This window comes from Oncorhynchus nerka, linkage group LG22 (assembly GCF_034236695.1).
Source record: "Oncorhynchus nerka isolate Pitt River linkage group LG22, Oner_Uvic_2.0, whole genome shotgun sequence".
NCBI classification, from domain to species: Eukaryota; Metazoa; Chordata; class Actinopteri; order Salmoniformes; family Salmonidae; genus Oncorhynchus; species Oncorhynchus nerka.
The window spans coordinates 64,696,904-64,708,098 of NC_088417.1; the positions used below are offsets into that span (position 1 = coordinate 64,696,904).

At 42.3% G+C, this 11,195-nt stretch overlaps 1 protein-coding gene, 1 long non-coding RNA gene and 1 other non-coding gene across 3 annotated transcripts; 2 read left to right on the plus strand and 1 right to left on the minus strand.

The window, feature by feature from the left end:
* Positions 1 to 902: 902 nt before the first annotated feature.
* Positions 903 to 9,333, plus strand: LOC135563804 (uncharacterized). Its single transcript, XR_010460536.1, has 2 exons — positions 903 to 1,342; positions 3,927 to 9,333. It is a non-coding gene; the product is annotated as an uncharacterized LOC135563804 (long non-coding RNA).
* LOC115105494 (cytochrome c oxidase subunit 7B, mitochondrial-like) lies at positions 9,241 to 10,528 on the minus strand. Its single transcript, XM_029627613.2, has 3 exons — positions 10,413 to 10,528; positions 9,587 to 9,705; positions 9,241 to 9,333 (listed from the first exon to the last, which is right to left on the minus strand). Exons 1-3 carry the CDS (start codon positions 10,447 to 10,449, stop codon positions 9,250 to 9,252), a joined length of 240 nt encoding a protein of 79 aa, XP_029483473.1. The 5' UTR covers positions 10,450 to 10,528; the 3' UTR covers positions 9,241 to 9,249.
* A 224-nt stretch (positions 10,529 to 10,752) lies between these two features.
* On the plus strand, positions 10,753 to 10,863 carry trnal-caa (transfer RNA leucine (anticodon CAA)). The gene is made up of 2 exons: positions 10,753 to 10,790; positions 10,818 to 10,863. It is a non-coding gene; the product is annotated as a tRNA-Leu (tRNA).
* The last annotated feature ends 332 nt before the right edge of the window (positions 10,864 to 11,195 follow it).

Here is an 11,195-nt window from a genome sequence, read left to right on the forward strand (position 1 = left end):
TAACGGGAAACGGTGTGTGACGAAAGTCACGTAACGTTTTGCTCGAAGACTATTTTTATTATTTAAAAATAAAATACAATACAAATCATTGTAATGCAATTAAAAAATATACAATATAGAAAAACAAAGAGTATGCAAACATTGCTAACAGCCAGGGGAATAAAACAATACATTATATGAAGACCTTGTAAAAAGTACAAACATTTACATTTTGTGTTGCTTTTTTGTTATGAGAAGAAATTGTTTACATATTGCTGAATTTAATTCTCAAAAATTATAAAGAGGTTTATTGCTAAAATGGAATTTATGAATATGGAATTTAGCAAAAATAACAATTAAGTTTAAGAAGAAGAAAGGCTTTGCATAGTCTTTGCTATATTTTGTAAAACCGAATATCACATTTTAAGAGTAGAAGGGCAAAATTAGCATGTATATAATCAACAGATATTTTGTCACAGCTTCTTGTTACTTTGTTAGTACTTACTCGTAGCTCAAAGTAGCTTATGACTTCTTTTTTTTTTACGTATAATAGCTAATAAAGTCAGACACAACTTCTATAAGAGAAATCCCAAAATAAATGTAAAACAGCCTGCGGATGTTCTTTACAGTATATACAATAAATAATATATTTTTTCAAACGTTTTAAGGTAATGTTTAGTGGGTTAGCACTTGTGGATTAATGTATATGAAAGTTATTTAATCGTATTAGTTCAAAGAAACTTCTGAGAAAGAGACCAGACATTTTTCCAATTCATATTTATTAAAATGCCATTCCAGAAAGATATGACATATGGGACTTAAACAACATCCCATTGAAATTCTGCTCGAAGTGGCGCTTTCCAGACAACTGAGGTTCTAGAACAGACTTTGAGATACGTTTCCTCCGGTTTGGTTGGTGTGGTTTGAAGCAACGAGTGACGTGTTTAAATGGTAGCGCCCATGCTAACAGCGTTCCCTATCTGGTCGTTCTATACAGCACCGGTTCCGTTCCAAAATGTACTAACGCAGCACAGGTGTCATGTAAAATCTTTCCCAATCGTCCTGGTTGTGACGTCATGTTGTGAAATTCCTCACAGCGTGAAGATTTTCCCAGTTCAATAATTGCACGCGCGTCTCTTTAATGGCTAAGCTCGTGCAGATGTTTCCCTCACCCTTAAAAACAGTTCTGTGGGCGCGTGCATTTGCTACATCTGCCAATACGGACACGCGCATCAGTGGGTTGATGTAAGATGTTTTGCGATTGCAAAGACTTGGCTCTATTTTTTCGATTGACAGCAGTCTTGAACAAATATGCATCTCAAACAGAACATGGGAACATCCGCTGAAGGAAACTATCTACTAGGTAAGTGCTAACTTTCTAAGTCACAAGTCATCACAAGCTGACGTTAGTTTCATCTTACTGTTAAGGGGTCTGCTTCTTGTTACTTTGTTAGTACTTACTCTTAGCTTAAAGTAGCCCCATGGCTGTTTTACTTATAATAGCTAATAAAGTCAGACACTACTTCTATGATATAATGGCTGTCCGCAAACCAACGTTAAAGGTGCATGCCGCCACCTACTGTGCAGGAGTGTGTGGTCAATCACTATTTACAACATTTCTAAACCCTCCTACCTAACTCAGTACTTCTGAGAAAATAAAAAAAACAGCCCTACTAACTTCTAATACACCGTCCCCCAAATTCCCCCCAATCTCAATGACCCTACACTTCAATCTTTCCCTCTCTTCAACAATAAAACAGCACATGCTCCACCGTTTCATCGACCATACACAAACCAGTCACATGCTTGCCAACCAGATGTAATGATGAGTTCAATGTCCGCAATCGGGCAAACATCACCTATTCCTTCCTAGTCTGACCTTTGAATCTTGGTCCACCGACCTTTCTTTGGAGGGCATATAAACTCAGCAAAAAAAGAAACATCCCTTTTTCAGGACCCTGTCTTTCAAAGATAATTTGTAAAAATCCAAATAACTTCACGGATCTTCATTGTACAGGGTTTAAACACCATTCCCCATGCTTGTTCAATGAACCATAAACAATTAATGAACATGCACCTGTGGAACGGTCGTTAAGACACCAATAGCTTACAGACGGTAGGCAATTAAGGTCACCGTTATGAAGACTTAGGACACTATAGAGGCCTTTCTACTGACTCTGAAAAACACCAAAAGAAAGATGCCCAGGGTCCCTGCTCATCTGTGTGAACGTGTCTTAGGCATACTGCAAGGAGGCATGAGGACTGCAGATGTAGCCAGGGCAATAAATTGCAATGTCTGTACTGTGAGACGCCTAAGATTGCGCTACAGCGAGACAGGACGAATAGCTGATTGTCCTCGCAGTGGCAGACCATGTGTAACAACACCTGCACAGTACAGGTACATTCGAACATCACACCTGCCGGACAGGTACGGGATGGCAACAACTGTCCGAGTTACACAAGGAATGCACAATCCATCCATCAGTGCTCAGACTGTCCGCAATAGGCTGGGAGAGGCTGGACTGAGGGCTTGTAGGCCTATTGTAAGGCAGGTCCTCACCAGACAACACCGGCAACAACGTCACCTATGGGCACAAACCCACCGTCGCTGGACCAAGACAGGACTGGCAAAAGTACTCTTCACTGACGAGTCGCGGTTTTGTCTCACCAGGGGTGAGGGTCGGATTTGCTTCTATCGTCGAAGGAATAAGCGCCTAACCGAGGCCTGTACTCTGGAGCGGGATCGATTTGGAGGTGGAGGGTCAGAGCATCATCGGACTGAGCTTGTTGTCATTACAGGCAATCTCAACGCTGCGCGTTACAGGGAAGACATCCTCCTCCCTCATGTGGTACCTTTCCTGCAGGCTCATCCTAACATGACCCTCCAGCATGACAATGCCACCAGCCATATGGCTCGTGATTTCCCGCAAGACAGGAATGTCAGTGTTCTGCCATGGCCAGCGAAGAGCCCGGATCTCAATCCCATTGAGCACGTCTGGGACCTGTTGAATCGGAGGGTGAGGGCTAGGACCATTCCCCCCAGAAATGTCTGGGAACTCGCAGGTGCCTTGGTGGAAGAGTGGGGTAACATCTCACAGCAAGAACTGGCAAATCTGGTGCAGTCCATGAGGAGATGCACTGCAGTACTTACTACAGCTGGTGGCCACACCAGATACTGACTGTTACTTGTGATTTTGACCCCCCTTTGTTCAGGGACACATTATTCCTATTCTGTTAGTCACATGTCTGTGGAACTTGTTCAGTTTGTCTGTTGTTGAATCTTATGTTCATACAAATACTTACACATTTTACGTTTGCTGAAAATAAATGCAGTTGACAGTGAGAGGATGTTTCTTTTTTTGTTGAGTTTACATGCCAGCCCTTGTGCTCAGAGTCCCCATCTCTTCTGCCACACATCTATCAAAATGGCCTTGATCTTACCTCTACCCAGTGGAACACTAATATCAATTACATCTAGTTTCAAAGCTCTTTTGGCTAATTGGTCTACAATTTAATTCCCTTCCACACCCGAATGATCTGGGACCCAGCAGAATCTCACTAATACACCCATTCTCTCAATTCTTGATAACATTAATACCTCCAATAGTAGGTCACTCCTATTAGATTTACCAGATGATAACTATTCCACACAGACCGATAATCTGAACATACTATAATTCTAACAGGTTGTACATCCTCACCTACTGGAGGGCAACTATTATTGCCAACAGTTCAAATGGGTATACTGACAGTTCATCTGTTTGTCTTCAACATATCTGCACATCAAATTCAGGAACGTAAACACCTGCTCCTGTGCGCCCACTCTCTGGGTCCTTGGATCCATCTGTGAAAAGCTGTTTAAAAAAGCATAACTTCTACCAATGGAATTGTCAACCAGTTTCCCTATATCATGGACTTCTGACCAATCTTTCCTTTTCTTTACCAAGGTTAGATCAACAACAGGATCTGGGAGTAACCATGGAGGAACATCCCCCATCACCACAGAAGGGCCATCCTCCTACTCCCTCAAACCACTCATCAATCAGCAAGCTTTCCAACTAGCCAACCAAAGCCACTCCCTTGCCTACTAGTATATATTTGTTTTATTTCACCTTTATTTAGACCAGACCTGCTGTTTTCAACTCTCTAGAGACAGCAGGAGTGGTAGAGATACTTTTAATGATCGGCTATGAAAAGCCAACAGACATTTACCCCCGAGGTGCTGACTTGCTGCACCCTTGACAACAACTGTGATTATTATTTGACCATGCTGGTCATTTATGAACATTTGAACATCTTGGCCACGTTCTATTATAATCTCCAACCGGCACAGCCAGAAGAGGACTGGCCACCCATCATAGCCTGGTTCCTCTCTAGGTTTCTTCCTAGGGAGTTTTTCCTAGCCATCGTGCTTCTACACCTGCATTGCTTGCTGTTTGGGGTTTTAGGCTGGGTTTCTGTACAGCACTTTGAGATATCAGCTGATGTACGACGGGCTATATAAATACATTTGATTTAAATAGGCCGTAGTGGCGAAGTAATTATAATTTAGCAATTAAAACACTGGAGTGATAGATGTGCAGAAGATTAATGTGCAAGTATATACTGGGGTGCAAAGGAGCAAAAAAATAAACAACAATTATGGGGATGAGGTAGTTGGACGGGCTATTTACATATGGGCTATGTACAGGTGCAATGATCTGTGAGCTGCTCTGACAGCAGATGCTTAAAGTTAGTGAGGGAGACATGAGTCTCCAGCTTCAATGATTTTTGCAATTTGTTCCAGTCATTGGCAGCAGAAAACTGGAAAGAGTGGCAGCCAAAGGAGGAATTGGCTTTGGGGTGCCCAGGGAAATATACCTGCTGGAGCCTGTGATACGGGTGGGTGCTGCTATGGTGACCAGTGAGCTGAGATATGGCGGGGCTTTACCTAGCAAAGACGTATAGATGACCTGGAGCCAGTGGGTTTGGCGACGAATATGAAGCGAGGGCCAGCCAACGAGAGCGTACAGGTCGCAGTGGTGGGTTGTATATGGAGCTTTGGTGACAAAAACGAATGGCACTGTGATAGACTGCATCCAATTTGCTGAGTAGAGTGTTGGAGGCTATTTTGTAAATGACATCGCCCAAGTCAAGGATAGTCAGTTTTACAAGGGTATGTTTGGCAGCATGAGTGACTGATGCTTTGTTGCGAAATAGGAAGCCGATTCTAGATTTAATTCTGGATTGGAGATGTTTAATGTGAGTCTGGAAGGAGAGTTTACAATCTAACCCAGACACCTGGGTATTTGTAGTGGTCCACATATTCTAAGTCAGAACCGTTCAGAGTAGTGATGCGATCGGTTGAAGAGCATGCATTTAGTTTTACTTGCATTTAAGAGCAGTTGGCCACGGAAGGAGAGTTGTATGGCATTGAAGCTCGTCTGGAGGTTAGTTAACAGTGTCCAAAGGAGGGCCAGAAGTATACAGAATGGTGTTGTCTGCGTAGAGGTGGATCAGAGAATCACCAGCAGCAAGAGCGACATCATTGATGTATACAGAATTGAACCCTGTGGCACCCCCATAGAGACTGCCAGAGGTCCAGACAACAGGCCCTCCGATTTGACACACTGAACTCTGTCTCAGAAGTAGTTGGTGAACCAGGCGAGGCAGTCATCTGAGAAACCAAGGCTGTCGAGTCTGCCGATAAGAATGTGGTGATTGACAGAGTAGAAAGCCTTGGCCAGGTTGATGAATACGGCTGCAAAGTATTGTCTTTTATCGATGGCGGATATGATATCGTTTAGGACCTTGAGCGTGACTGAGGTGCACCCATGACCAGCTTGGAAACCAGATTGCATAGCAGAGAAGGTACAGAGAAGGCAAAGCTCCACAGTGGAGATGGGAGTATCTGTCCATAGGACCACGTTAAGCCATACACTTCACAGAGTTGGGCTTTACGGAAGAGTGTTAAGAAGAAAAAAAAACAATCCTTAAAGAAAAAATCTGCAAACATTTGGTGTTCGCCAAAAGGCATGTGGGAGACTCCCCAAACATATGTAAGAAGGTACTCTGGTCAGATAAGACTAAAATTGAGCTTTTTGGCCATCAAGGAAAATGCCATGTCTGGCATAAACCCAACACCTTTCATCACCCTGAGAACACCACCACCATGCTGTGGGGATGTTTTTCCATAGGCAGGGACTGGGAAACTGGTCAGAATTTAAGGATGGCGCTAAATACAGGGAAATTATTGAGAGAAACCTGTGTCAGTCTTCCAGAGATTTGAGACTGGGACAGAGATTCACCTTCCATCAACAAAGCGGTAGGCATAATGTGTAAATCAAATGATACAAGCCCCCCCAAAAAATCTATTTTAATTCCTGGTTGTAAGGCAACTAAATAGGAAGAATGCCATGGGGTGTGAATTATTTTGCAAGCCACTGTATAGGGAAGCCCCAAAAGCCAAAATACAACTAATAGCACTGCCTTGAGGAATACCATTGTCAACTCCATAGGCATCACATAAAATAAATCCTATTTTAACTTGAAGAGCATTTTAAATGAGGCCAAAACCCAGTTATCTCCCACCAATACAACATTGCACCAACACATGGCAACAGCCCAAAACCCAGTACAAACATTACTGTGGAGACAACAGCACAAAGGGCAAGAAGGTAGAGACAAACAAATCAGCCACAACTGTCAGGAAGTGTCCATGATTGAGTCTTTGAATGAAGGGATTGAGATAAAACTGTCCAGTTTGAGTGTTTGTTGCAGCTCGTTCCAGTCGCTACCTGAAGTGAACTGAAAAGACGAGCGACCCGGGGATCTTTGTGCTTTCGGGACATTTAACAGAATGTGACTGGCAGAACAGGTGTTGTATGTGGAGGACGAGGGCTGCAGTAGATATCCCAGGGGGTAGTGAGGCCTAAAGAGGGTTTTTATAAATAAGCATCAAGCAGTGGGTCTTGCGACAGGTCTACAGAGATTACCAGTTTACATAGTATAGAGTGCAGTTGGCCTGACAATGGTATTCCTCAAGGAGCATTGGTGGCAAATTTAATGGCCGAATGGAAAAGAACATCTAGCTGCTCGAGAGCACCCTTACCTGCCGACCTATAAATTACGTTGTCATAATCTAGCATGGGTATGCTGGTCATCTGAATCAGGGTTAGTTTGGCAGCTTGGGTGAAAGAAGAGTGATGATAGAGGAAACCAAGTCTAGATTTAACCTTAGCCTGCAGCTTTGATATGTGCTGAAAGAATGACAGTGTACCGTCTAGCCATACCCCCAAGTAATTGTATGAGGTGACTACCTCAAGCTCTAAACCTTCAGAGGTAGTAATCACAACTGTGGGGAGAGCGGCATTCTTCTTACCAAACCACATGACCTGTGGGACAGTTGGAGATTGAATTTGAATATTTAAACAATGTTGCAGATATCAGAGAGACAGTTGTTGAAAACGCTGTTTAAATCTAAATGTTAGTCTTCAAGAAATGTGAGAATGTCTAGATGCTTTTTATAGTGGAGATCAAGTTAACTTTCCTGCCTGGGTTGACAGTGGATTGCGCAATCGGATAGAACAGAGTAAATAGGCATTTTACCGTCAGATTTAGCAGGTGGTAATTTGTGGAATAGACACTGGCTGGAATGCGTTTAACCAATTAGCATTAAGGATTAGACCCACCCGTTGTATAAACAAAGTTCACATACTGCACATTTTATACAGTTATGTAGTGAGCATAGAGCTATATTAGACTGAGCAGTGGCTATACAGTTGATATAGCCTACAGTGGATGTAGAAATGTACAGTATCCGAATAAATAGATCTAAATGCAGAAAGATGAACAGAGTGCAAGTGCAGTTATTTTGTGTACAGTTCAGAGATGGCTTGATGTGCAAAAGAATGCATAGTCCTATAGTCTGTGCCACATGTTTGAGGGCCACAGCACGGAGACTGTTCAGGTGGTTGGTTTTGGTCATGACTGACCTGAACCGCCTGCCAGAGGTTCAGCAAAAATCTTTCCTGCATGCTTCCATGTCCTGGAGTCGTGCAGTACTGCGATTGAGGCAGCCGATGCACTCTGGCCACCAATGCATGCCCACACACACAACAATTTTCACCATAGTTTTTGCTATATGATAATCAACTGTACAATCGAACATTTAAAACGAACAGGGTCGCATCCATAGATACAGAACAAAGACTGAACGACTCTGGCCACCGAACCAATAAAAATGAGCGACCAGCTGCGTTGGGTAGCAATCCTAGATTTGTTTCGGGACAATCTTGCGGAAGGATTAAATTCATCAAAGCGGTAATGAAAATATCAATCATTATTTAAATATGTTGCTAACCCGTTGTAGAAAAGTGATAATGCCTTCAAAACTGGTGTTTGTGCCAATATCCTCCAAACACCGGCTTCTCGGGGATTATCACTTAAGTTAATGCAGTCTGCATGGTCTCTAAAATCACTAGCAGCACCGTATTACCTAATAATTCTGAGTGTGTGTGTGTAAATGTACTTTGTGAATAAAGGTGATTCTGATGAGTGAGCATTGCCTGGCTATACATCTCATGGCTGTATCATGGGGTGAAAACATTTACCGAGCAACAGCACCTTCAGTTACATATTGGTCAGGCAATTACGGCATGTCAGAAATGTCTCCTCCGACACATTGGTGCGGCTGGCTTCCGGGTTAAGATGTGTCAAGACGCAGTGTGGCTGGGCTGGGTTTCGGAGGACGCAGGGCTCTCGACCTTCGCATCTCCCGAGTCCTTATGGGAGTTGAAGCGATGGGAGAAGACTAACTACCAATTGGATACCACAAAATTGGGGAGAAAGGGGGGTGGGGGAAAAAGTCAGTAGTGACAGGACATGCATACAAGCCTGAACCTCAGAATTACGTAGAATGACATCCATAAATAAACAACATTGACAAATAACATGTGAAAGTATTTTCAGATAAAGTCTAAACATTGAGCAGGTATTGTCCATAAAGTTCTTGACTCTTACTTTCCTGATTCCATTTGACAAGTGTAGACCCTCCCATGTGAAAAGGTACATGAAAGGGGACACAGTGTGCTTAAGTAAAATAATCAGTCAACGTTTTTAGTTTAAATTTAATGTATATATAGGTAATGCCAGCGCGGTAACAAGCTGAAAATGTGGGTATTCATCTGTACAACCAGAATGTTTATAGGGATATCTGGGTTAAGGGTTGTGTGGTTGACTGTGGTCTATCTCCACAGTCTCCACAGAGGAAAAGGGAGCAGCCTCAGTCCATTATTCTTCTACCTCCCTCCATGGTTTGGGTTGGACCTTGCCGACTGGAGACAGATTCCATGTGATGCCGGTTTGTGTCAGTACCTGAAAACGAGGAGACTGAGAATCACAAAACACAACTGATGTGCGTACATAGCAAGTGAATGAATACTCAATTGAGGATTTCTGTATAAGCACTTTGTGACAACTGCTGATGTAAAAAGGGCTTTATAAATACATTTGATGTTGATGCATAGCTTTTGGGGAAGGAATAATACACACAAGACTACAAATGTATACATTGTTCTATACCACAAGGTGTTTTACAAGAAATGTGCACTAAGAGATTAAAACGTACAAATCCCCAGACAGACACACAAAACGCGAATCCTCCGATCATCAGTCCGGTGCCATACTTGGCATGGAATTCGGGGGAGTGCGTCGAACTGAGCCTCACTTGACGGGCACCTTGTCCTGCTTTGAATATATAAAACAAAATATAGCTGCATTGTTTGCGCAGGGAACAACATCCACACAGTGAGTGATTATCATTGTTGAGGAGGTTATGAGCCCTTGGTTATACTGTTTAACACAGGCGTAAAACAATTAACAGGGTCATGGAACGCAAATGTGTTAGCACACAGGACTTATCGTATCCAAAGAGTCGTGAGATGGAATGTCAATGTGACTTCTCCACTGACTATCACATTGTCATGTTGGATCTGTAGTATCTGACTTTCACGTATGTATTTGTACGCTAAACTGGTGCAATACCCAACCTAACGCCTGGCTTTGGGGATGAGGTAACGAGAGTCTAGCTAACTAGCTAGGAGGGAAGTTGACATTGGAAATGACCGTCTGATTGTTCCCCTCACTGCCTGCAAGTTAAGCTAACAATGACAAAGTTACAGAATAAAAACAGACATGACAAATCAAGGTAAAGTTTTTGTAAAAACATTTTTAAAGTAAACCGCATGCCAACTAGTAGCGCTAGCTTGGCTGCTACTAAATTCACGCAGTCAAAATTACAAGCGCTAAAGACTTGGTAACGTTAGGTAGGCTAGCGAGCTAGCTTCAGACAGCTACTGTTAGCACAGTAACACAATAATTGCTCGTTTACAGAAATGTTCAAACGAACACAAGATGAAGGGATCAGATTTCTATAACTTTATACGATGTCTTACCGGAGACGTTCAGCGCTGCTTTAACAAACCGAAACATGTTGGCTCGACTTGAGGTTTGTAGATACCCTTGAAGAACAAAATGGAAGAACGTTGGCGACAAATACCGGAAACTATTTAAAAAGCACTCTACGCTCATGCGCATAACTAACGCTAACTGACATGAGCGTTTTTTATTTTATTTTTTATGTCTTACTGTATGTTTTACTGTTGGTGCGTAATGCACTATGTCGTAAATAAACATTCAACCATCTATAATAATAATGCACAAAATAATAATTCCCTGAAATTATTGCAGCCTCTAATTTTTAAATACCATTATTTTCCCACTGTTCACATCAGTGTCAGGATGGCCGAGTGGTCTAAGGCGCCAGACTCAAGGATCAGCTCCTTCCGTATGAACGGGAATTCTGGTCTCCGAATGGAGGCGTGGGTTCAAATCCCACTTCTGACATACGTTTTGTCACATTTTATAACATACAGGTTGTGTAATTACGTGATGAAATGTGAACTCGGACATTGTGATGAGTAAATACAGTAAAGTAAAAATACTTTAAAGTACTACTTAAGTAGCTTTTTGGGGAATCTGTACTTTACTATCTATATTTTTGACAACCTTTACCTTTACTTCACTACATTCCTGAAGAAAGTAATGTACCTTTTACACAAAACATTTTTCTTGACACCCAATGATACTTATAGTCCATTCGGAAAGTATTCAGATCCCATGACTTTTCCCACATTTTGTTACTTTTCAGCCGTATTCTATAATGAATTAAATAAATA

What these genes read in the sequence shown, in the direction of transcription:
- LOC115105494 (XM_029627613.2), bottom strand. Translation starts at nt 10,449, where the DNA reads ATGTTTCGGTTTGTTAAAGCAGCGCTGAACGTCTCCG. An exon ending in AGCAGCGCTGAACGTCTCCG is followed by an intron (nt 9,706 to 10,412) that starts GTAAGACATCGT and finishes ATATATTCAAAG; the next exon opens with CAGGACAAGGTGCCCGTCAA. An exon ending in GTGTGTCTGTCTGGGGATTT is followed by an intron (nt 9,334 to 9,586) that starts GTACGTTTTAAT and finishes CCTCGTTTTCAG; the next exon opens with GTACTGACACAAACCGGCAT.